We start from the raw sequence: 27044 nt of genomic DNA, 5'->3' as shown, positions 1-27044 counted from the left end.
ATGTCTCGTTGGTCCAATGGTGCGTTACCTGTTCGCTGTCCTCATTCATAATAATAACAGTAACAATAGAGGCACACACTCGTTTAAAATGTAAGCGTAGTAGTTTACGAGGAGTTTTTGAACGCAGCACAAAGTCCTTGCCTCTTTTGTGGCTGAAAATAGTTCGTAAAGCTCTTTGACAGTTACAGTCTGGGAGCCGCGTATCTGACGGCCGCTTACATGGAGCACCTGACCTGACTTAGGGGCAGCTTTCCTCTACAAATTCCCTTTAAAAATGAAAAACGAGGCCGCATGAGAGGTTTGAGAACTTAATAACGAGGTTCCCGCTCAGAAATGTCAGTTTTCTGTCGGGAAGCGAAGCAGGGATGGAAAGGTTTTCCCACATAACTCCGCTCTCTCTGGCTCTCGTGCTGTCGCGGGTCTGCGGGGAAGATGAGACGAGTTCACCGTCATCATCACCGCGGCCAGATGCAGCGGAGGTGTGGAAAAACTTGGAGCATCTCACCGGCTACGAGGTCTTCGCCAGCTTTAAAGCCGTCAACATGCGGCACTTCTGGAACAAGGCGCTGACCGAGGCTCTGTCGGAGGTCTTCTTCCTGGGCTGGATAGACGAGTGCGTGCTGCTCCTCCAGAGCCAGGAGGCGCATCTTCAGCAGCTGAGGAACGCCTGGACCAGGAGGACCCTGCAGCCACCGCCAGGCTTTCATATCAGATGCATAGGTGGGTAACAAGCTTCAGAGTCCAGCAGTGACAATCAGTTATCGGGACGCCATGTAAACGGATGTAACTCCTTGAAATCTTTAACGTCTTGACATCTTTTAGGGATGCACCGATACACTTTTTTCACGACCGGTACCGATACAAACATCTGAGGTTTAGTATCGGTCGATACAGGAAAACAGTGCTGAGTTGACTTACAATGTTTCTTTTTTTTAAATGCATAGGCTACATGAATGTACTGAGTAACTTTTTTTGGATAACTTTTTTTTGTGATTACATCACACTTAAATACACCAATATCTTCACCAGCTTGGTCAATCGTAAAAATAACAACTTTAGTTTGTTCAGTCAGTGCAATTAGTATAACAGCCAATCTAAAAATAAATAATAAAGGAACTTGAAGCTGACAAAAATAATAGGTTGAGTACTTTTATCAAACAGAAAATAAACTGCAACAAACTGTTCAGAAACTGCAATTAGGAATTCTGATTATGATGTAAAATAAATAATAAAGCTCAGATCAGTGCATCTAAAATCAGACTCTATAATTGGGATTTTAGGTGGTTGACCAGCAAAAAAGCAGGTCTTAGTTGTGAAGTGGAAAGATGTGGCTTTTTGACTTATTATTATTATTATTATTTTATTTATTTATTTTTTTACAAAGAATGTTAAAAAGTCTGAAGGTATGGCCTAGAACAGATTTTACGAAGGGCTGGGTGTTTTGTAAACATTGCACTTTATATAAAACTCATAGGCCCAAATAATGTGAATTGTTTTGATTTTTATAAATACAAACAATATTCAAGTATTCGAAAATTATGAGGCGATGGTCGATTTCTTTGGAAGCTACATGGAGATTATGGACAGAGGACATTTTGAACCTAAAATGCACCAGTTCATCCCTCGTGATGTACTGTAATTTTCAGTAGTAAAATAATATTTCCTTAGAAGACATGGCACCAAAAGTGGCTTATTTTGTTATTTTTTTGCCACTTATATGAGTTAATGTCATTTTGGTTCTTAAAATACCAAAATTACTTAACTTTATACTTTGTTCTGTTTGCTTATGTAATTTTTAAATATAAAATGACTGATAATTTGATCAGTTGCTCAGTACTTGAGTAGACTTTTTACCAAATACTTTTTTCCCTCTTGCTTGAGTAATTTCTTGGATGGCTCTTTTTCACTTTTTCTCGAGTAAATAGATGTTGAAGTAGTGCTACTCTTATTTTGAGTATAATTTGGGGGGTTCTCTACCCACCTCTGAGTGAGTCACATTACCCATATGGAAAAACCACCAGGGCGTTTGCTGTCACCCCAGACTATGACAACCAGAATGTCTCAGTGAAAAACAAACTATAACAGAACCTGCTTTTAATAGCAAAACATCGTGTATTCAAATGTGAGGCTTTATAGATCTCTTTTTGAAGTCCTGTTAACCATGTTAAAACCTGCATAGAGGAGCTGTGAGGTAAAATACTTCTAGCCAAAGTTTTAAGAGGAAGTTATTAGTCTGTGATTCCAGCGAAGATGCCCCCCGGGTTGCATCCAACCAGTCGCAGCTAGTTGGAGTTAAAAGGCAGCTTATGTATCATCTCACCTTGTGACGGCAGCCGCTTTATGACTTGTACTCTTACTGATTCACAAAGACGAGTTCAGGAACTGGGCCCAGTTATTCTCAAGTTTAACTTTTCAGTACCTAGGCCCTTGTTTTTTTTCTGTCAAAACTATAACTCACATTCGCGCCAAGTCATGTTGGGGCGTCTCTGTTAGCAGGTTCGACCACAGCAGCTTCTCAGAGGCAGGCGTGGACAATGTCAGAGTTCTTCCAATTCATGTGTCTTCAGTTGGGTCACAGCTTCCATTTGCGTGTAGATGTCGGGATGCATGGTCTATGCACTGACGAGAGGCAGAGTAAAAACACAAAATTGGTGTTTTTCTGTAGATTTATGCACAAAGTTCTGTTGACGATTATTCCACCACCTCAATGAAGCTCACAATGTTTGGGGAGTAAAAGCAACAACACTAGCTATGTTTGCCTTGACTATAATTGCACAAATAAATGTGCTTAATGAAAACATGTCAATTAAAAAAAAAAAGCAACTCTTGTTTTTTGACAAAAAGCTCTGGTGGTAGGATGAGGTGGTCTTTTGGCTGCTAGGCTGCTTTCAAGTCCTTGTCGGTACCAGCAGACACTGATAAGCTGTGGAATGTTTGACTTGTAGCTAATGACTCACCAAAATTAATAATGCCAAAACCAAAAGTGCTGGTGCAAATTTAACATATGTTGCATGCATGAAGTGAAATTTTACGATTCATGTCATATCTTTGTGCAGTTTGAAAATCAGAGGAAGGGCTGTTTTTGTTTCAGTCTTCACATTAATAGTGAGGCCATGTGAGCACAGAGATCAGTTACAGTTTAACCAGCATGACACCCAGGCAGCTTCAGGTTTACCTGCTTATTTTAAATGAAAACAAACAAACCTTTCCTATGACTAATGAATGAAACACTGATCATGATGCAGAAACATTCAATACACAATTGAAAAATATAATTTATTTTAGGAACGTTATCACTAAGTGAAATTCATTTTATAATCACACACAGATCGATGTTTGAAAGACTTTGTAATTATTACGATTTTCCAATTAAGATATGACATTTAAAATTAGAATAATACATCATATCAATAAATACAACTATTTTGAAAATAAAAATGTAAGCTTACTGAAAGATATGTGTGCTTAAAGTTTTTTTTTCTTCCAACACAAACTTTGAAATATCAAAGGCTTTGAGGACATTTAGCTTTCTGTTTCTGTATGAGACATTCTAAGACGACATGAAATACAATTTACTTGGTCAGTATTAACAGTTGTGGAACTGTAACCAAGCAGACTTAATAACTTACTTAATAAGTATTACAGAAATTATGGGGGAAATATATAAGCAGAAGCATAACCAGTATCTAAAAAAGCAGCACTTATTTTTCAACTTTAAGAAAAAAATATTTAGAATAAGAATGGAACATAAAATTAGGAAAAAGTAAAGCACTGTGAATAGTTTCTGGATCCACTGTATATGTCTTCCACTTGTCTTTTAGTGATCTAAAAGAAAATCTATATTGTGAAAAATATTTTCTTAATTCTTCACTATCATATGATTCCACACTTTCATCCAATAACAATTAACAAAGGTAAGCTTTTTGAAATATTAGTCTTGACTTTTACATATGTTTTCCTTTAAGTTGGCATGTAGTGTCTATAATTTCAAAGTACTTCTTAATTATTGCATGATTTGTACAATACCTGTGCAGTACTGAATTGTTCTTGATTCAATGAATATCTTCTTAGCTGGATCACAATAACTTGAATCATTTATTATTTTTTTTTACAGTTTTCATCAGTCAAACTGGTCTAGTCTTAGTTTTTATGTGCCCAACACTTCCATACCTGAAGTTGTTTGAGAGACTAATAGTTAGCATAAATAAAAAGTCCTTATACTGTATATCTTTTGCTTCACATCATCACTGCACTGAATTTTATACTGTTTAACTTTGTTTATTTGAGGCTCTGAGCACAATTTCAATGTGAGCCACATTTCGCCTATTACTCATTATTGCAAATTTGATTTTGCTATAATTTAATAACTTTTGTCAAACCATTTCTTCTAAACTATCAGTTCCTGTTGACTTTACAGTGTTTACTAGAGTGATGTAGTGTAATATAATGTAATATAATAACTTTATATAATAACAGGAGCAGTTTAAAAGAGTTAAACTGCTGCTGGATTAACAAGTCCAGATGAAAGTCTCCAACTTTCTGCTGTAGAAACAAGGACTTTTTTTTTTGACTATTCAATCTGATTAGCAGAGGTTGAAGAATTAGGGTTTGTGTTCTTTAGGCAGGAAAAGTGCAGAGTTTGTTCAGGAAAACTCTACCCGACTCTACTTCCCTGCTCAGCACCGCTCCTCGCTGAAAGGAAAGGGAGGGCCTCCTCAGAGAATAGGAGGAATTGTTTTGACGCGGCAGAAGCTGTTGCTATATATTTCACATATGTTTTACGTTGGATATCAACGTAAAAATCTGTATGTCTTTGATCTTACTTTTAGCTTCGAGAAGGAGATTTTGGTTAAATGAGCCGCTGAGGGGCACACTCACTGCTGAGAAAGTTTTTGTGAGAAGGTCTTGACGAAAATCACATTGTTACTCTTACATGGAGTGCAGCATTATTTATTCAAGATGGAAAGATAAAAGTTAAAAACGCTTTATTATCACATAGGAAAACTTTATTTAGCCACCGTTTCATTTGTGACATCATCATACACAAGTCCAGATTAGATGTTTCACATTGAAAAAAACAGCATTCTCTATGTAAAAAAAAAAGATATAAAACTTTTATAAAAACTAAATTTGACATTTCTTATATCCTACAGGTGATGTAGATATGGCAAACTCTTCATGTTTTTTTTTTCTTCTCTTTTTTTGCAATAGTGGCATTTCATTTTACCAAATACTCTTTAGCTGCTGTACTTGTTGCTGAGAGCTGGATCATTTACTGAAATCTGTTATTAACCAAATATATTTTATAATAAATTTGAAATATAAGCACCTGCTGGTAACAGTAGTCATTGCAACTGAACAATAAAATGTGGTATGCCTTACTGACATCTGCAGTTTTATATTATTCTATGTTAAGTCATTATCTTTCAGAAAAATTATAATTTTTAAGTTGTGCAGGTATTGTGGTTTAATCGATGGTGCTAAAGTAGCAACAAAATAAAAGTTCTGCTTTTTGGTTTTATGTACTGAATTGAGACTTTTTATGACAGTTTTCTTTTCTGCCCCTGAAGGTCAGTTTGAGACATGCGAATGTGACCCAGCATCTGTAAAACGCCCAGTTCTGGTCTCATTGGAAATACAACATTGCTCTTCTGAACTTGTGCTGAATAATCAGGAGTAGTCATTATTTTACTGACAGTGGACATTAAGAGCAGGTTCACTTTGAAGAATCTGAGAGCATTCCTTATTGGTGAGTCAATCAAACTGCTCCCATTAACCCTCTGGGAGCTTTTTATTTAGTTTTGCTCATTTGTCTTTTTGAAACATTTTTTTTTCATAGCGTTACAAATCAGAATTCAGGACAGACTCTCTATTTTATGTAAGAGGGGTTGTTTTTTGAGTTTCTTTCCCCCCCCCATTACGACAAGGAAATAAAAACGAATGTAGATCAAAGCTTTCAAAAAAATCTAAAAGTGATTTTGACAAAATTCAGGTGAGTGTGTTAACACACCTCCTGTGATCTCAATAAATTAGAATATCTTTGAAAAATGTATTAATTCAAGTAACTGAATTTGAAAAATAAAATCCATATTTTCTCAAAGCAGCTTACGGTCATCAACATTTTGCAGTGCCACAGGCTGAATTCCTGCAAACAGAGTATTGAATACATACTGCACAGCACAGGGGCATATTTTCCAATAAGTGAACATTTCTGTATTTAAAAAGCAACTTTAAATACATTAATAATATCATTTAAGAATCTTCAAAGAGTATTTGTGGATGGTGGTGCTGTGGACAGTCATGCAACAGTAATAATCAGTCATGCAATGAATCTCTCTAGGCTTCTGACTGAAGACTGTTACAGTACCATTATGACATGCTAACAGCTCAGTGTCCAGGCAGCAGAGACAATATTCCACAGTAACTTGTCCTGGATGAATACATCAATTGGTGGCAAGCTCTGCTAATCCACCTCCTTTGCTTTCGCTTCTCCATCTGGCCGTCTGGTTAGAAAGCCGGGCAGAAAATGTTAGAGTCTGGGATTTGATCTTTGCCCAATGTGATGGATGGTAGAGATGGTTTGACCTTCCTCCGTCTCTCCCGGCTCTCTGGTCCCGCTCTGCATCCATTAAACCTCCTTTTTTAACTCCTCTGGGATTTGGGGTCAGAGTTGGGTCAAAGTTCAGGCACTATTTGAACCTTTCAGATGCTAATTAGCCGCTCCGAATTGTAAAGAACTTATACCTTGTTGCCACGGTTACGCATCATGTCTAAAAGTGAAAAGGTCAGAGCAAAAGTCCTCCCAGATGCAGGACATCCAGAACCAGAGGACAACTTGTCCAAACAAGCGGTGCCTAGATAAAAAAAAATATCAACAAAAGTCTGGAAAAAAAGAACAAACCAGAGCTAACATAACAGAGCTGCTGCCAGCATGAGGACATTGACCTTCATACAAAATAATAGGGATGCACTGATACAAATATTGATATTTAATATGAATATTGCTGTCATTGCCGATAACCGATACTATACTATATATACATATTATATATATTTTCCCAGCATTTTGACCGTTCACTCATCCCCCCACCCAGTCTCCCACTCCAGAAACAAAAGTCAACAAGATGACTTTTGTTACTGATGTTAGTGCCGATATATCAGACATCCCTATAAAATATGTTATATTCACATTTTGGAACTGAATTAATAAAATTATTTAAACTTTTCAATAACATTCTAATCTTATGAATTATATTATATTATATTATATTATATTATATTATATTATATTATATTATATTATATTATATTATATGCTCTCCGTTGTGGAACAGTCACGTGAAGAGGGATCCTAGTTTTTCTGGTCCTTGTCTATGTGCTTCAGTCGACTTTCTATTTTGGGTAACTGGCTCTTTAAGGGAACAACACTCAAAAGCTAACAGCTATGAGCTCATCGGCTTGCGTTGTCATAGCAACAAAGGCTGTTGCAGCACAACTGAGAAATAAAATGGCTGGCGTTGTGTTGCTCTCCCTTCTCCTCTTCCTCCTCCTCCTGCTGCTGCTGCTCTCCTCTTTCTTTTTGGTATCAGTGAACTGGAGCAGATTGGTTGTGACACCATCCTCCACCTCCCTCCACCCGCTCCATCACCTCCCCACTTTGCCCTGTCCTGCCCCTCTCACTTTGCTCCTTGTCCCGTCCCTCCAACCGTCCATTCACACTCCACACGTGAGTCAGCATGGAGTGCATTTGCTTGTTTGCTGTCGTCTTCTTGTGTTTTTTTTTCTTTTTGCAGTTCAGCAAAGTTTCAGTTGTGTCAGGTGTTAAAAGTCAACCCTGCTGTCTCTAAGTGATTCCTGTTGACTGTGAGTTTTGTCATATAGGGCCAGGAAAGGCAGAGAGAGGGGCCCCTTCATCCCTAAAGAGGACATATGATGCAAAGAAGGTGGAGGGAGACAATGGAAATGGAAATTTAGCCAGAGACATGTTCCTCTTTTTTCCCCTGGACTTTTACCAGAGGAGTGGATTTTTTTTTGTATTTTGTTTTATTTATTTTTTTGTTGTGTGTGTGTGTGTGTTCATATTTACTCTCCTCTCTGCCTCTAACGCATGTCCTCGTTCTCTCTCCCTTGCATCCTCTCCTCCCATCCCCTCAGCCTCAATCACCCAGACACAGACGCATGCATGCTCACGCAGAATCACGCGCAGCAGGCGGATGCGCACATACGTACTCTCTCTCTCTCTTTCTCGCTCTCTCCCTGTCACACACACACGTGCACGCACACGCGCGCACACACATACTCACACACCCTTCCTGGAGGTGCTGGGAGCAGCTGCAGCATTAGCGTTGAAAGAGATTTTTGCCGTTGACTGGAGTTTGCATTCCCCACACCCCCTCTCAGCCTCCGCCCCCCCTCCCCCGTTAATGAATGGATGCTACGGCGATCGGATCGGGGAGCTTCTAACGTCGGATCGTGGGGGGGAAACTGTGGATATCTATTCCTGACTTGATTTATTTATTTCATTTCGATGCTCACCATTTTTTCCTCTCCCCACCCCTCTCGCTGGTGTGCTGTTGTCGAAAGGACGATGGGGTCTTGTGGCTGATGGGATAAAGATGGAGGTGAACATGGTGTCTCCGGCGCTGAGCTTACTACGGAGGTTTTAATGCCCGTCGGGGCCTGAATGGAGCTTTTTATTTTGGGCTTTTTTCTCTTTTTTTTAAAAAAGCCAGCTCTTTTGTTTTACGGGAGGGGGGATCGGCCGAGCACTCCTGTGGTGAATTGAGCTATTGTCAAAGACTGGGTCTCTTAAAGCTTTTGCTTCTGTGACCATACCATCAATCTCCTCCGGATCTCCCCCCCTCACTTCCCCCCTTTTCTCCCTGCTACTTTCTGAAAAGGGAACGCGCCGCTCCCCCCCCCAAAAAAAAAGCTCAGCTGAAATCCTTTTCTCACCGTCCTCCTTGCTTCCAATGCCCCATTTCCCTCATCTCTACCCCTGCTCCCTCCAACCCCCCACCCTTCCAACATCTCTCCCGCTCCCTCCTCCCACATCAGAGTGGCTACGTAATGTGCCTCCCTACGCATGCAAATGGGGATGCTACAAATGGTGGCTGGGACTGATGTCGATGAAAGGGTGATGCCTCGCGCAATCACCTGCTCCTCCGCCACCGTCGCCCCGGATCAGCCGATGACAACAGCCCACAGCGCCGACGCGCTCGTTCGTAGCTCGCTCGTGGACGTAAATGAGATGCGTGAATGTGTGTAAAGGCGCACACTGGTTCCTGCCATGTCTGGTGTGTGATCGCTCTAGCGGGACGTTCTCATTGATGCGGGGGAGGCACTGAGCCTGAGGTTGGTCGACCTCCCCCTTCCCCACCTCCCCTCCTTTCCTTCCCCCTCTCCTCCCATCCCCTGCCCTCTCTCTCTTTCCCCCCCCATATCACCAGTTCCCAGCACCCCCTACCCCTTGCCACCCCTTTTTGCCCCACGCTTCCTTATCCCAGAGGTCCCTGGGGAGTGAAGGCCGCCGGATTAGGAAAAAAACAGGGGGAAAAAAAGGGGGGTCACGATGAAGAAGAACCGCAGCGGCAATCTGCGGCGGGCCTGGCCCAGCTCGGAGCTTCCCGAACGCCCGCTGGATCACAATCTCTCTCGTAGCGAGAAGGACATCCGTGTGCAGAAGCAGCATCTTCCTCCTCCTCCTCCGCATTTCTCTCCATCCCCACCAAGTTATCGTGCGCCAGGTGAGTCTGACACTCCCCCTACCCCATCTTCTGCCAGAAGCTCCACCTTCTCTACGCTAAGGCAGCTAAGAGTTTAGGAAAAGTGATGTGGAATCAGTTTTGAATCAGCTCCAACCCATTGGGGATGATGTGAGATGTAAGAAGTGTTGGGAAAGCTTTTCCTTTCTTTCCCAGTGGAAGCTGGCATTTCAGTGGGATTAAATCTGTGTGTGTTTTCCTTGATATATTTTTACAATCGCACTTTATCTGAGCTATGTTTTGAAATGTAGATAACAGGTAAAGTAGGTACAGCGTGTACCGTTTGTATAAATGGTTTTAGGATGTTTACCTTTGGGAGAAACCTTGTCCTTTACTCTTATTGCGTGTTTGCTCATCTCAGACTATGAAGGACCATTCTCACTTTGCAAAACAAACTCTTATTTCTTTTCATCATATTAGACCGTCTTTGTGGCCTGGTTTAAAAAGCTAAAACGCATTCGTGTGCAAATTCATAAAGTCCTCTACAGCCACACGAGGCTTAAAGGGCTTGAGATACTAAACAGAGATAACGTCATCGTGTTGCTTAACTGACCGTTCAGGCTGAGTGTTGCTGAAGAGGCAGAGCTAAAGTTAAAGAAGCACAACTCAGATGGGTGATGCCGATTCTGTTGTTTCGATGTGAAGACGGGGGGGATTTTCATGTCAAACTTGAGCTTTGGACATTAGATTCCTCATCGTCTTGTGTGATTCTCAGATGTAGGTCAGGGGACAGGGTCACTACAGCACAGATGCTGCAGCAGTTGCATGCAGCGTGTTGCTTTACAACCTTCCAGCTAGACAGATGTCGGCTTTCGGGTAGAGCTTGAAGCCCAGGCTTTCTGTGTGGTACGGGATGATCTCATCATTCGCTATGGCTGACAGCAAAGCCAGCTTATGGCGGACCTGAGAATTTCTGCGTGGGTTAGCTCGGAGTGGAATTTTGAGCAGGTCCATCTCTGAGGATGCTCTGAAACAGACGAGCGGTTTGCAAAGGATTTTTCACTCTGCTGCAGCAGATGCCTCGCTTTGCTAACCCAGAAAAGGCAGCAGCAAAGAGAGGCTAAGGAAGCACAGAGACGAGGGGAGGAGCCGTTCCTGGCAGCGTGCACACTGCCGCTGTTTGACCATTACATCATAGCTTCACACGCTGCGCCCACTGTTCATTCATGATCTAACTGTTGTGCCTGTGCCTCCTCCTCCTCATTCCGCAGGTGATGTGTCTCCGATCAGTATGTCACCTATCAGTCAGTCACAATTCATACCACTGGGGGAGATCTTGTGCTTGGCCATCTCTGCTATGAACTCTGCCCACAAGCCTGTCAACCAGGAGGCACTGATGGAGCACCTCACTGCCAGTTTTCCAGGTACAAATCCATGCAGAAACTTGGAATACATAGGGAAAAAATGTATCTATTAGAAATGTACAGTAGAGTGAAAAAATATTTCCCCTTTACAGATTTCTTCTGTTTGCTTTCTTGCTACACTTTTATGATTCAGACCATCAAACAAATTTTAGTATCCGACAAAGATAAAACAAATATGGAACAGAAAACACACAGCAGAGAAAGAAAAATGCTGGGTCAGATCAGAAGACAAAAAACAACAGCAGTGTTTGTTTAGAGATCTACTAATTTTCTGTTGTGGATAATCTATTTCTGTAACACAAGGAGAGGTACTGATATTCTGGTGAAGTATCTCCATTAATCTCTTGTTATTATTCAGGTATCAGGGCCTCCCCTAGAAAACCCACTAAGTCCAGTGGTAGAGGCGTTAGGCAGTCTACCAGCAGCCCATCATGTTGTTGTGTTAAAAATGTTAAAAGTTGCAAAAATTCAGAGGTGCATGAGCAGGCATCATAATTTAGAAATAATAGCATGTGAGGCCAATGGGCAGGTGATCATGTCCTTGCGCCTCGTTTGATGCGTCAGCTACAAGCCTAGCCTAGCCTAGCTTAATGCGTTATTGTTGGTTTGCGATCCAAAATCAGACAAAGTCCAGTCATTATAGAGCTCTAAAACTTTTCTTTATATCAGTTCTTTGCACATTACACTACCATTTTCACACTGACAAACATTCCAAACAAGAGGGAGCCACCCCTCTGATTCAAACCACCTGGCTTTTAAAGCATGGCCAGGACTAATTAAGGGGCGGAGACAACAATTACATTTCCAGGTAAACAAAATAACAAACATTTGTGCTAAACAATATTCCTAAACAAATATTCACAGAATTACAACTAACAATTTAACACAACCAAAAATAAGCTGGTACCAAACAAAAAATAAAACAAACGTCTCTCTTCCTTCTCAAACAATGGACCTTCCCAGTAAGGTAAATTGGAAACACCAGGTCCTAGGCATCACTGCTCATGGGCGCGCCTCCATGGCAACACATGACCTCAAAGAAAAGAGAGGATGATCAAAACAAAATATTAAATAAAGCAACAATACAGGAAGCACAAAAAAACAACAACACCTGTTGAGGGGGATAAATCCCTCACAGTTATACATTATGGTTATTGGTGTATATTAAAAAACCCTATTTAAAATAAACAAAATGACATTGGCGGGGAGGCAAGTAAAGCCTGGAGGCTGACCAAGCTTATAGTATACTTTTTTTTTTTTTCTCCTTAGAGTTTTTGCGGCGCTAGTGGCTCGTATTTTTTCGACAGTAGGCAGACAGGAAGAAGGGTGAGGAGAGGGGGGAAGACATGCGGTAAAGGTCGTCGGGACCGGGAGTCAAACCCGCGACGTCTGCGTCGAGGACTAAGGCCTCCAAACGTGGGGCGTGCTAACCCCCTGCGCCACCACCGCATGCCCCCAGGCTTATAGTATACTTAACTGATCTTGCTTGGTATAGGCAGACTCTCCAATGCAAGCAGTCCAATAAATCTGATTAGCTAATAACAAGTTAAACTGACAAACCAGGCCTTCTGAAGACTCAAGCATCCTGCTCCATATTTATTAACGTAGCATTAGCAGCTATTCCAGTAGAAGCTTCAGGAGCAGCTGTAGGTTCCTCTGTACCCAGCTAGCAAGCGAATGTTCAGATCAGTAAGTGTCCCCTGAAAGTTGAATGTTCGGAAATGGATGTTTAGTACGTTGACTAAACATTGACTCTGAATGTTCAAAAATATGTGGAAATATATTTTTTCACAGCGGGAAAAAATATTGTCTAGAAAATATAGATATTTTTCTTGGCAATGGTTGTTTTAAAATGCTGATGTCTTCCTTGAAATTTTTTATTAGTTCCAAAACTAGTTGCATTAAAATTGACGCGTTGAACGATTGTCTCCTTCATAGACACCTTCTAATTGTACAGTCTAATATTAGCATATCACTCACCCCTACCCAAAGCTTCATAAACAGAGCATTATACCTATAGTCAAACATGGTGCTGATTGTGTGATGGTCTGGGGCTGCTTTGCTGCTTCAGGACCTGGACAACTCGCCGTAATGATTGGAACCATGAATTCTGTTTTCTTCCAGGAAAATATTCCTCCTTTTTTTTGTGATTGAAAGCTCAACAGACTTTGGTTTTGCAGTAAGACAATGATTGGAAGCACACCAACAAGCCTAACCATAATGACAGTTTGTGGTGGCATAATCAAAGTCTGGGCTTGAATCCAAGCATGCAACAGGTTTTTCAACCTGTTGCATGATGGTAAACAGGTTTTACACCTTGAAAAGCCTGCAATATGTCTCAATTTAAACTATTCTGCAAATAAATATGGCCCAAAGTTCATCCACAGATAATAATAACTTAATAAATGAAAAACACATCCAAAAATGTTTTTGTTGTTGTTGTTTGTTTGTGTGTTGACTCAGGTGTCTGATATTAAGTTTTCTTTGATGTTCTAAAACAATTAAGAGTTGCAAAAATAAGGAGAAATCTGTGATGGGGTAAATGCTTTTTTCACATCCTGGTATCTTTGTTATGGCTTCATGTTTTGGCTCATAACCTGATCTGCTTCAGGGTACAGAAACAGATCAGGTACACCGAAGTGCCTAAAAATGGCACTTGATTATGATTTACTTACTGATTCCATTAAGTCCATTTCTCAACACTAAAAAAAATATGCGCTGACAAAAGGTTAAAGCTGTTGTGCTCAGGGTGAAGTTAGTTGCAGCACAAATAGTTTCCAATATTTAGATATTTTTTTAGAAGTAGTAATGTTTCATATGTGTTTTAAAATGTAAATCCTCATCTTGAGAATGAAAGCCAGTGAAAAAATAAAAATACACAATTCTTCAAGATTAGTGAAATACAGTTACAAACACAGTTTCTAAAATTCATGACCTGTTTCTGATTCCTTTCAATGCATTTCAATGAATCCAGGGAGTGATCTGAAGTGGAATTAGTCATAGTTGATTATCACAAGAAAACAAAAATGAATAAAAATGGACATATAAGGTTAATGTCCTTCAGCAACAATATTCAATTTTACGACAGTGATGGTTATACTAATGGAATGAACATAGCCTATACCAATAGAGAAATTTATACAATATAGAATGTTTATGTTTCAAGAAAAATTTATTAGTCTAAAAACTGTTGAATGTTAAATGAAAAATTGTGACGCTGCCTAATTTCTGTCTGTGGAGCATCAGTCTGGTGCACGTAGTACTAATATTGTTTGTGTGTGAGCGGGGGGCGCGTTCATGTCTAGTAAACTTAAAGGGAAAGTATTATGTAAAATTGACTTTTTAGAGCTTTACATAATGTTATACTGTTATTCCCTAATCAAAAAATGCCTGGAGTGTTGCTTTGAATCTTTTATGTTTGAGAAATTCTTTAAAAATGTTGTTAAAGGGTTTATAGAGGAGCCATGTTATGATGACTTTCTGAAGGCAGACTTTCAGAGTAAGTTTCTAAAGAGACAAAGGTCCAATGTCAAGACGTTAACTTACAAAGTCAAATTTATTTTAAGTTATATTTGCTATATATAGCATTTTTATAACAACTGAAGGTAAAATAGTTACTTGATTGTTCTATAAAATGGCACCATATGGCTGAAAATACATAATTCTGACCCTTTAAAAGTTCTTATGGGTCCTATTGAAGGACATTGTCTCAGTTTATTGCTGTGTTGATAACCTTTGGACCAAGTGCTTCAGACAAAAGACCTCACACTGTCTTTTGGTTATTCTGGTGAGTGTGAGCAGCTGCTTGACTACCATGCTAGTATCCCAAGGAGGTGATAGTTAAACCAGCACCAATTACTGCTGCCATGAAAACCTGAACTTACATCGACCACTGAGCTATTGGTGGCAGCTAGAAGCACATCAATCATAACGACAACTTCACAAGAGGAAGTTTAGACTTTGAGGTAGACAAAGTCAAAACTTTGAATAAATTTATATTTGTTCCTGCCATTTCAAACCTACAGTTGAAACCAGAAGCTTACATACAAAGACTTAAGCCGCCTTTTCCCCCCCTGTCTAAAGCAAGAGATCAAACTTCTCTTGCTTTGGGTCTGTTAGAATTACCAAAATTATTTCTATTTTCTAAATGCTACAAAATTTTTAAGGGAAAAACATCTGGGATTTATTTATTGATGTCTTTCGAATTAACTAGTCCACTTCATAAGATAGATGGTATCAAGAGGAAAGGATATTATGTAGAAATATTGAAGCAACATCTAAAACATCAGCCAGAAAGTGAAAGCTCAGGTCCAATTGAACCATGACCCTCAGCATGCAGACAAAGTGGTTTGATTAAAGATAAAGTAAATGTTCTCGCGTGATTATCACAAAGCCCTGATCCTATTGAGAAGTTATGAGCAGATTTGAAAGGTTTTGTGAATGAGGCAGCCAACAAAATGGACTCAGTTTCACCAGTTCTGTCAGGTGGGACGGACCAGAACTCCAGCATACTACTGTGAAACTCCTGTGAAAGGAAACACAAAATGTTGGATCCATGTCATACAGTTTAAAGGCACAAAGTACTGAGGGAATGTATATGACCATTTAATTTAGAAGATAATTAATTAATTAATTAATTAATTAATTAATTAATTAATTAATTAATTAATTAATAAAAATAAATAAATGACCAAAAAAAGACTCATTTTTTCTTTCATTTTTGTGGAATTTAGTAAATAGAAATAATTTTGTTAATTCTGACTTAAAATGAGAGGTTTGGTCTGATTAAACTTCAGACTGAGAAAAAAAAGGTGGTTTTTACTTATAGTTTCAACAGTATCAATTGGCTGTTATACTGCACATAGTGTCAAATATATGTTGATTTCATATGTTCGTATATTATTCTATGTCTTTTACTTTTTTATTTGGTTGTCATGTTCAAAAGAAAGTAATAAACTAAGCTAAACTTCTGTCAGTGAGGGCAGTTAAATACAACAATCTCTTTATGCAGTTTTAATAATAATTTCATTAGAAAAAGTCATTACCAAAAGTGGGAAATTTTGTGGCAATTGTTAAAATCAGTAAGTGCTTCATCCGTAATTTTCAAAAAGTTCCAATAATTCCCCAAATAACTGTATTTATTTTATTGATCTAGACAGAGATTTTATTAATCTGTCCAATTTTGAAACCAGATATTTTCAGACATGACAGCACAGTGATATACTGTAGTTAGTAGCATTGTTGTTATTTCTTTATGCTAAATGCCACAACGCCAGAGGGTTTCTTTACATACTGTACATTTCATTATTTTTTTTTAGTAATCTTGCCTTCTTTTGACCTTCTTTAAGCTTATAAAAAAACTTTGCTGTGGAGGTTTAGACCACCACAGGAAATGTCTCCAAAAATGTAGGGCTTTGTTCCTACGCACAATCTTTAAGCTGGCTTTTAATGTGGCTTCAGGACTACTGGCTTCTTGCTCTGAGTGTGTCAAACATTGACACAAAAGGGTAGTGTTTATACAGTGAATGTAAGCATCTGTCAAGATCTGCCAACTGTAAATGATTAATGCAACATACTGCAAGGAATTAATGTTTAAAATTGTTATGTTTCTGCTGAGTTAAAACTAGATAACCTGTAAAACACGGAGAAGTCTACATTATTTCTTAAAAAACAGGAGAATATACAGTCATATTTAATAAATTAGAGTATTATTTTTAAAAGTTCATTTATTCAGCTCAATTAAACAGATTATATGGCTTAATTCCACACAAACTGATGCCTTTAAGCCTTAAATATTTAAATTATATATATATTTTGTTTACAATTAATGAGAACACAACATTTCAGATTAGAATATTTCATCAAACCTATAAAAAACATTTTAATACAGAAATGTGGGTTTAAGGAAAACATGTTTAATACAAGTTGCCCCTTGACTTTACCAAATTTGTCTAGTATTCTTTCCACTAATATTTTCATTTTACTTTATTGAGTCCAATATGTGCCTCTTGCAGGTGTGCCTACACCCAGCCCAGAGGTCCTGCGACACACTCTGAACATGCTGGTGCGAGAGAGGAAGATATATCCAACTCCAGAGGGCTACTTCATCGTCACTCCCCAGACGTACTTTATCACTCCTTCCCTCATCAGAACAAACAACAAGTGGTATCACCTGGAGGATCGGCTTCCGGAGCGTCAGCAGCAACAGCCACAGAACTGTACCTCACCTCAGTCTGGGAATGTCACACCATCCACACCAGGCTGCATGAGAGATAGGCCTTCTCGCAAGAACCACAATGACTCATACAATTCCTATCGTGAGGACCAGTCAAGACTGCATGGCTCTGCACTCCAAAGTAAGTCACCAAAGGAGCACAAGGGAGATTCCTATCAAAGCAAGCCACCCAAGGATCAAAATGGCGGGGAGACCCTTCCAAGCACGTCGACCAGGGAACACAGAGGAGAGCCGCCATCATACCCACATCCCCCGGCTCCCACTTCTCCTCCTATACAGTCTCCGCCTTCTCAAGATCAAGCTGATAAGAGTAAAGGCATTACTTCTTTCCCTTATAAAGCTGACACTCTGACCAAAAAGAAAGAGGCAAGTAGTGGTGGAAGTGGTGAGAAGCAAACCAAAAGGTTTGGTCTCAAACTTTTTAGACTAAGTTTCAAGAAGGATAAAATGCGACAGCTGGCTACCTTCTCAGCCCAGTTCCCCCCTGAGGAATGGCCCCTACGTGACGAGGACGTACCAACCACACCCATTCCACGGGAGGTGGAGATGGAGATAATTCGGAGGATTAACCCTGACTTAACAGTGGAGAATGTTGCGAGGCACACTGCTGTAATGAAGAGGCTGGAGGAAGAGCGTACACAGAAGAACAAGGCGGGGTCTTCTGCCCAGCACAGTGCACGCAGCCGGAGGGGCAGGGGCCACCGGAGGGCACCACATGGTAAGTCTCGGTCTCACAGCAAACCAAGGACATCCAGGGGAGACCCATCCGAAGGTTCAAACTGGGATCTTGTGTTCATGGAAAGGGATTATCGTTTCTTTAGCCACTCATTGGTTCGCTCGCCTCGGGAAGCTATGTACACTCTGGAACGCAGGCGAAGTGGAGGTGCAACGTATCTGGTTCACAGTAACCCCAATATTACTGAATCGTACTGCCCAGTTACACCTGAGTGGGACGTGTCTGGGGAGCTGGCCAAGAGACGAACTGAGATGCCCTTTCCTGAGCCTTCACGTGGAACGTGTCAGTCCAGAGTGCAAAGAAGTCACAGCCACAATCAGGACAGGAAGTCTCGACACGAGAGGTCAGATCAAGCTAAGGAACGATCTCGGTCAATGGACAATTCTCTCAAGGGTCCGTCACTGGGAGCCCCGGAAGACTTTGAACCCAGTCTGGAGGAGCGTAGTCATTACTACACTGATGATGGCACTCTTCGAGCCACACAGAAGTCCTCCCACTACTCAAGGATCATGTTCTCTGCTGCTAAGTTCCACTCCGACTTTAATGTGCCTGATTTGGGGAAAGGGAGTCTGGATGAGTCAAGGATCCGGAGTACAATGGAAAGGAACAAAAGCAGAGACAGTTTGCCGACGTACAATGAGCTAATGGGACTTTCTCCTAAGCCCTCTACGGATGAGTACTTCCAGTGCAATACATCAAATGAAACAATCCTTACTGCCCCTTCGCCTCAGGCAAAATCAGAATATGACACATTAACCTCATCAGGGGGACTCCGAAAGGGCTCTCCAGCTGACCGGCAAACTCCTCACCTTACCTCTCCTCATACAATGGAGTACAAAGAGGACATGTCGGCAGCAAAGGGACAGAGCGGTTCAGCGCGACTGACGCCAAGCCAGACGCCAGAACCAGCACAAAATGCCCGTTTGACACCACACCAACACAATGTCGACCCTGGAGGGGGAGGAGGCAGTTTGGTGATAAAGAGGAAAGAGATCTTCAGCAAGGACACTTTGTTCAAACCTCCACATAATGCCTTGTCCACTGGCTATGTGGACAGCAGCTACACCAAGTCTGGCACATTGCGGAAAGCCTCACATGCCAAATCAACAGAGGCCCTAGACAATCCTGAGCCCCAGCAGCCTTCCAATTCAGCCACTTCCTCAGCGTCACCTGCAGTTTTACAGAGCAGCTTGGAGCCAACAGTCCCTTCTGCCTCCTTTGACTATTATAACGTATCAGATGATGAGGAGGAGGAAGAGGCAGAGGAGGACTCGCACAAAGAGTTGGCCACAGCAGAGGACAGCAAAGACCATGGGGAAGGAGGCGGAAATGTTGGAGGCAGCAGTGGTGGTGGCGGAGAAGGAACCATGCAGTGGCTCCTTGAACGGGAGAAGGAGCACGATTTGCAGCGGAAACTGGAGACCAATCTGACCCTGCTCAGCCCCAAGGAGACGGAGAACAGCAGCAGCCAGAAGTCGGCCCACTCTGCACGCTTGGACAGCATGGACAGCAGCAGTGTCACAGTGGACAGTGGCTTTAACTCTCCTAGGTAAGAGCCAAAGTAAACTGTGCATCATTTAAAACTGATAAGAGAATGTGTCCTCAAGTCTCAAATCCATCTGTTTGTGGCCAGATCACAAGTATTTTGAAATGTTAGACCCACATACAAGTATCTAAAGATCAATCACCTGTTAGTACATCTAGGGCATGGCAGTCCTCAGTGCTTAAAAAGATAATGCCTTTGAAGAAGCAAGACAAGTTTAGTTGCCATTTGTTTAAGCAAATAGGATGATTTTTAAATCCATACAAATACTTTATTAAACTTATTTTTTGAATTGGCACAACAGTCAGTTGGGAAATAATCAACTGGAGATCCTTCCTAAAATATAGGTGACCTCTGCAACTCAATATGCTTTTATACGTTGTTTTTAAATCTCTTTTTTTTTCTTTACTGTCTTAATTTTCCTAACTTTTCATTAGTGCCTGGTTGTAATGTTGAGAATTTCCCAGTGGGGATTGATAAAGTATTTCTGATTCCAAGGGAAAGAGTGGTTTTTAGTGAGGGACAGGCTGACAGGAGTCTCCATGGACTATGATGTTTGCAGATGACATTGTGATAGGCAGTGAGAGCAGCATGTAAGTAGAGGAAAACCTAGAGGTGGAGGCATGTGCTGGAAAAGAGGGGAATGGAGACTAGTCACAGCCAGATGAAATACATGTGCAAATGAGAATGGCAGAGTGGAACGGTGATGTTACACTGAGTAGAAGTAAAGAAAGTAGAGGACTTTAAATACTTAGGATTAACAGTCCAAAGCAATGGCGAGTCTGGAAAAGAGGTGAAGAAGGGTGTGCAAGCAAGTTGGGATGAATGGAGTCAGGTGTGATATGTGATAAAAACACCCATCCTCCCAAGATAAAGGATGGGGAGGATAGGAATAAATGGAGGCTGATGATTGGGTGTGGCAACCCCTGAAGGGAAAAGCCAAAAGAGGAGAAGAAGAGGGAAAAAATTCTGGTTTCCTTAGAATCAGAAATACTTTATATTTACTCAGGAATCTGAGTAAAAATCTATGCCACACTTTTCAGAAATTTGAATATTAATCTTTTTTCCACCTTATAACAAAGTACTTTCTTGTTTTGTTCTTTAACATAACATTCCCAAAAATAAAATGAAGTTTGTGGTTAGGTAAGGGGATACTTTTGTGAGGCAGTGTAATTTCAACAGGAACTTAAAAGAGTGAACAAGCTTTAGTGAGAATTTAGTCTTATTAAAGATTGTCAAAAATGCAGCAATTAATTCAGTTAAGCCCAGAAGTATTCCTACGATTTAGTTGTAATTAATCTTTCAATTTTATCAAAATGTTCATTTTGAATGGAAGTAACGTAAATGTTTTTAAGTGGCCCAGCCAGATTCCAAACTTAAATCTGCTGAAGAATTTATGGAGGAAGGTAAAGAATATGATGATGACAATGAGGCCTTCCAGCCTCAAAGACCTGGAGCACATTACCAAAGATAATTAAATGTTCAACTTACCAGTGAAAACATAGAAAACAATGGTTAGCAATTATCAGAAGGGAGTGACTGATTCTGAAAAATACTGTAATGGAACATGCTATTATACAAATAAAACTTCAAAAATTTAATGTATATTGTATATAAGCCTGTGAATTCAAATATTTTTCTATACTCGTTTTAATCGTATGCACTAAAGCTGCAGCATTTAACTTTTATTAAAAAAATTTTGTTTTACATATTTGTTAAAACTGCCACCATGTCATGAGAGTATAATACAAGGCAGATAATCTGTTCTTTCCAATATCTTTTTATTTTTACTAGAAATATATTGACAGATATGATACATGTAGACAATCTCCTCCATCTTCTCTACCCATTGTCATCTGCAGAAAAGCACTACCCCCATTGTCAGAAGCAACCAATCAGAACCAGGAGGAGGGTGTTAGCGCTGTCAATCGTGCTCGTGTACATACTGATTAATGTGCTAATGGCGGAGAAGCAACTTACCGTTCCAGGAGAACTGTTTATCCGCTGACATCAGTCGCCATGCCAACTAGCCTGAGCATTCGTGGCAGGCTCCGTTGTGAAGAACAAGTTGTAATGTAGCAGAGAGCAAGGGGGGAGGGTGGGAGCACTGTGAACACTAAGATGATTGACAGCACTAAGACCTCCTGGCTCTGATTGGTTGTTTCTGACCAATCGGTTTATTTCTGCAGATAGTTGTAGGAGAAAACAGAGGAGCTTGATTTTTTTTCACAGATCATCTGTCTTACACTAAATTGTCACAACATGACAGTTTTAACAAATATGTAAAAAGCATGTTTTATAACGGTTACATACTGCAACTTAAAACAACATAATATTTCTTACCTGTCTCATGAGACAAGTGTCCAGTTGCTGATAGCATGATTTTGTTTGGCACCGTTTCGCTAACTTAGCTAAATTAGGATAAAACATTTCCTCACAAACTTTAAATTATAAATAATGTGTGGCATCAGCCTGGTAGTGCTCAGAAGGGCAATCTACCATCACTCTCATTATCTGGTTTAAAAGATTTACCTGCGTCAGACAACACAAATGATTTTGTGATAACAGTAGGAAAACATTACCCTACAAACGATTAGCAAAGTTCTGGTTGCAATTCAAAACATTTCTTATTGTTCAAACTTTGGTTATTTTATATTGCTTACAAAATTAAAATAATTTCAGTAACAAAATCCAATTTACAAAATCCAAATGTGACAATACAAAACTGACACTTTCACTGCAGTTACTAAGCTGATACTAATGTTGATATGCTATTGCTGGCTGATGTTTGGACAATTTCAGTGCAGTTTTAGAATTGTGGACTGTAGTCGATCGTCTCTTATTCAGAATCTAAACTATTTAGACTGATCAAGCATAAACTAGTTAATAGATTTGATTACGCTAAGAAGAGGCAAAGCTCGCTTGGCTAAATTTGCTATCATTCTAGCTGGAACAATGAACAGCGTTGGCAGCTACGATTCTGCCCACCAAGTTGAAAAAATAAACTGAGTGACAGACAAGACAAAAATGTGTTGTAACACAAGTTGATACCAACATATCAAACCTGAATTATTTACATTGTTTATGGATTCTTTAAAATGATTTCCCAAACCTTCATTCTATGTGTTAAACATGTTTCAGTGCTTTATTTAAGGCTATCCTGAATCTTTCATATGGACGTCAGTGGCACAGTAGGTCGAATCTGCAGGTTGTAGGTGTGATTACAGCTTCTTCCGGTCACATGTCAGTGTACCCATAAACAAGCCACATATTCCCAAGTTCTTCAGTGTGTGAGCAAATTTGCAATTTTAGTGTTTTTATGGGATCTGGTGTGTAATCGTTCATACGCCATGCTGTGCTGTAATGTGAATCTTCAGACCCCTCTAGAAACGTTTTTCGAAAATAGGGACAAATGACAAATCTAGCAATTTTTTTGGTTGCATTCTTGGAGACTTTTGGAGAGTCTGAAGTGAAGTATTGTTTCTCTGAATGAGCGGTGGGAGCAACTGTGACCCCCTCACTGCCCTAAAACCCTCAGAGGCAGCCCAGCAGTCCTTTTTAGGCTTCAGCCTCTCTGAAAATTAATTGCACAGAGTGGGATGTAAATGTAATATTTTTTTTATTATTTTTTTTAAATATCTAAAACAAATTACTGCACTAAAATAAATAAGCTCAAATTTATTGTTGTTTATGATTATCTGAGATTGTAGGCTTAAACTAAACTAGGTTTAAGAAAGCTAACAAAAACGACTAAAATAAATAAATAAATAAAATGAATGAATGAGAAAGTAAATAAAAACTCTGCAATAGTGTTTATTTTGGATCACTTTTAAAGGTTCCAGGCTCTAATAAAGCATTAGCATTCTTACTCACTTTTTGTTTGTCTTATTGACTTCCTTTCTCTTTCCTACAGTGTTTCATCATAATCTCATGCAGATGGCTAGTGACATGATGGCAACACTGATTCTGTAGAAAAGACAAACAGACGGGACCAAAACATTTTTGGGATAATTGTAGAAACCCATTGTATCTGTTTTTTTGCTCCCTTTGTACAGGCCAAACCTGAATTTTTTTTACAGTTTGTTTTAAACTCAGTGGAACATGTGTTGAACCATACACTTGGATTCGCGGAAACACAAAAAGTATGAGTCGTGTGTTATTGCTTTTCTAAAAAAAACCCATTGAAGTTGGCATGATATTTGACGTTAACATGACTGCTTGAAAACTGTCTTGACTTTTTTGGTGGGATTACTTTTGTTAAATTATCACTAGCTAAATGAGTTCAATTAGCATGATAGACTTTGTCACTGTTTAAAATGATAAAGGTGTCATTCTGGGACTCTGCTTTATAAGATAAAATCTTTGAAAAGCATGACAACATACTTGGTTACATATGTTATGATAAATATTGCCATATCCACAACTGACTAACTAGACTTTGGCTTTGGACAGTTTTCCGATTAGAACTAACGTTTCTGAGCAGAACTGATTCAAAAGAATTGCTGTGCCACTCGCAGCAGCTTTAGATGTCCAGTAGAAAATACCGGGGTCGTAGTTTGCATCATGCTCCTCATACTGCCTGTGTCGGTTGCTCATTTCTTAAAAATGTGGTTAAAATCTTGTCTAATGTCTTCATAAACCCAGTTTTGTGATTCATCTTACCATCAGAGTTCCATGGTTCGTTCTCCTGTAGGTGTTGACTGCACTTAACCTCAACAAATCTGAAAGTTTATTTATTTATTATTATTATTATTTTCTGTGCTTTGATTTATTTTTTTTATCAATTTGAGGGAATTTTGCAAAGTCAACCACTCATCTGTCCACTGTCACCACAAGCTCACTTAGGAGGGATTGCTACAAAGTCAAAGATGTAATCATCTGGACTTCCTTGGACACATACCTTAATATAAAATTAAAAGCTAAATTTTATTATATTTGATCATAATTGGGATTGCATTGACTGTATGGAATGAAATTTAAGGCGTGTGTTGGTGTTCTGTGAAAAAAAAAAAGCTGTGAAAACAAATGTTCCCCTTAAAAATAATTTTTTGTTTGTTTGTTTCAGGTCAACTAAAAAAAAAATCTAATATCAAACAAAGATATTCTGAGGAAAAAAACTGTTTTCAAAACATGATTTTGTCTATTAAGGCTAGAAAGGTAAAAAAAAAAAAAAGTCCAGAAAGAACAAGGTCTCAATAACAGATAGATTTAACATTCAGCTACATTTTTGGAAGGTGCGTAAAACTACCAACATTTCAAAAGTTTAACATTGTAGCAAAACAAACAGCTTAGGACCTGGACCATTTCCTTTAGATGGTGGAAACATGAGTTCTGCACTGTGGCAGAACATTCAGAATAAGCATATCAGGCTATTAGTTTTTGACTTAGAGCTCAAGCTTATGTTATGCATTTACTTTATTATGTAGCAGGACAACTATTCAAGGAGCAGCAGCAATTTCACCCCAGAATGTCTCCACAAAAACCAAGTGGCTTTCGAGTGGCCTACGTAAAGTTCTGACTAAAATCAAATTGAGACGCTGCAGCCTGACCCTAAACAAGCTGCTATTGCTAGGGAACCCTCCAATGGGACTCAATTAAAACCATTCCGCTTAATGGCTCAAAATTCCTCTGCAAAACAGTCATAGTCAGTTATCCCAAACGCCTGACAGGCAGTTGTTGCCCGCTGAGGGAGGTGCAACAATTTTACTTTGTTTATTTAATTACTCTATGCTGGAAAATTCTTTTGCAAACCTGACAAACTTAAAGGTGCACTATGTTACATTTTTGTACAAAAAATTCTGCTGGGATGAATAAAGTACTTCTATTCTATTCTATTCTATTCTATTCTATTCTATTCTAAAAAAACAACAACAACAACAACAAACAAACATGTTTTTATATATTTGTTAAAACTGTCTCCAGTGACAGTGTAATACAAGACACAATCTAGGAAAATATTGATCTGCTCCACTTCCTTCCTGAGCTGCGGTAGCTGTCTGGAGAAATGCACCAAAAACAGCCAATCAGAGCCAGGAGGAGGGGCTTAGAGCTGTCAATCATCCTCATGAATGTACTTTTCAAATGTGATAGTGGCAACGAAACAACTTACTGTTACAAGAAAACTATTTATCTGCCGCCGTTGGTGGCCGTGCTCACTAGCCTTAGCAGTCATGAGAGGCTGTACTAGCTGTGGCGTAACAGAGAGCAATGGGGGCAGGAAAAGGAGGGATGAGCAGCGTTACACAGATACGTGATTCACAGTGCAAAGACCCTCCTTCTCGTTCTGATTGGTTGTTATTAGACAGCACTGGGAGCTCTGGGAAAAGGCATAGGAACTCCATTTTTTCACAGATTATCTGTCTCATACCAAACTGTCACGACAGCTCTAAGTGTAACAAAAAAAGCCAAAACCAAGAAACCTGTTAGGGGGCAAAAACTGGTTTTCACTACACTGTAAAAAAAACCTCATTTGAATTTCTAATTTCCAAGCTAACTTTCTGTTTGTCGTGCAGAACGCGTGAAAGCCTTGCATCCAACACATCCAGCATCGTGGAAAGCAATAGACGGCAGAATCCGGCACTGAGCCCAGGCCACATTGGCACCAGCAGCATTGGACTGCCTTTCAGCTTTCGCGCCATCCCCGAGCCCCCCACCACGCAGCCTGAGAAACTGCAGAAGTCATCGAACTGCCTGGCCTCCATCACCAGCGTCTGACAGACAGCACGGACTGATACGGCCCAGGTGATGGAGCTGAAGTGAGGTGTTTTCACCATTTTGGTTTTCGTTTTTTCCGTTCTTTCTTTTTATTTCCTTTTTTTTTTCTAACCCTTGCGTTCCTCAACCAGTCACACACACATAAACACTCCACACATCTTCAGACTCCTGAGGATCCATTTACTGGGACTGTTACAAAAACAGGCATGGCTTCAAGAGACTGTTCCTACAGCATCAAGAACTTAACTGCAAAAAACCCCCCAGAAGAACAGGACAGAATATCAAGGCTGCAGCAGGTGCAGAAACCGACCTAAACTGCGTTGATTTTGGTGACATGGACTCTAGTTCGGCTTATATCAAGATTCTTGAATATTGGTATTGGAAAGTAGTAGACTATAGGATTCAAGTTACATTTGGAAATATCAAAAAAGCTTTTTATATCGCTTAACAATACATGTCCGATTAAATGTTCTCCTTCCTGAAATAGCGTTGAGTTCTCCAGGACAATTTAATGTATCAGCACAATGTCGAGATAATAAAAGTTGATCCTGAGAACAACAAATGAAAGATATGAAAACATGAATCAGCTCAGATTTGTGTACCGCAATGCAAATTATGTATGTATACTCGATACTTTTGATATCCTAATTATTATAATGGTGGTATTAAAGATGCTATGTGACCAAAA

General features: G+C 39.8%; 1 protein-coding gene across 2 annotated transcripts; it reads left to right on the top strand.

Annotated features, from left to right (window-relative positions):
- The first annotated feature begins 208 nt into the window (after window positions 1-208).
- Window positions 209-27044, top strand: LOC102226798 (storkhead-box protein 2). Of its 2 annotated transcripts, none has more exons than XM_023334007.1 (4): window positions 209-720; window positions 10976-11128; window positions 17143-19648; window positions 26155-27044. In XM_023334007.1, exons 1-4 carry the CDS (start codon window positions 366-368, stop codon window positions 26354-26356), a joined length of 3216 nt encoding a protein of 1071 aa, XP_023189775.1. In that variant the 5' UTR covers window positions 209-365; the 3' UTR covers window positions 26357-27044. The 2 variants fall into 2 exon arrangements, with proteins under 2 accessions (XP_023189775.1, XP_005815082.1); XM_005815025.3 differs by lacking the exon at window positions 209-720 and adding an exon at window positions 8052-9746.

Source organism: Xiphophorus maculatus, chromosome 5 (genome assembly GCF_002775205.1).
Source record: "Xiphophorus maculatus strain JP 163 A chromosome 5, X_maculatus-5.0-male, whole genome shotgun sequence".
Taxonomy (NCBI): domain Eukaryota; kingdom Metazoa; phylum Chordata; class Actinopteri; order Cyprinodontiformes; family Poeciliidae; genus Xiphophorus; species Xiphophorus maculatus.
Note: the sequence above shows the minus strand (reverse complement) of the source record. Positions and strands in the feature narration are given on the sequence as shown.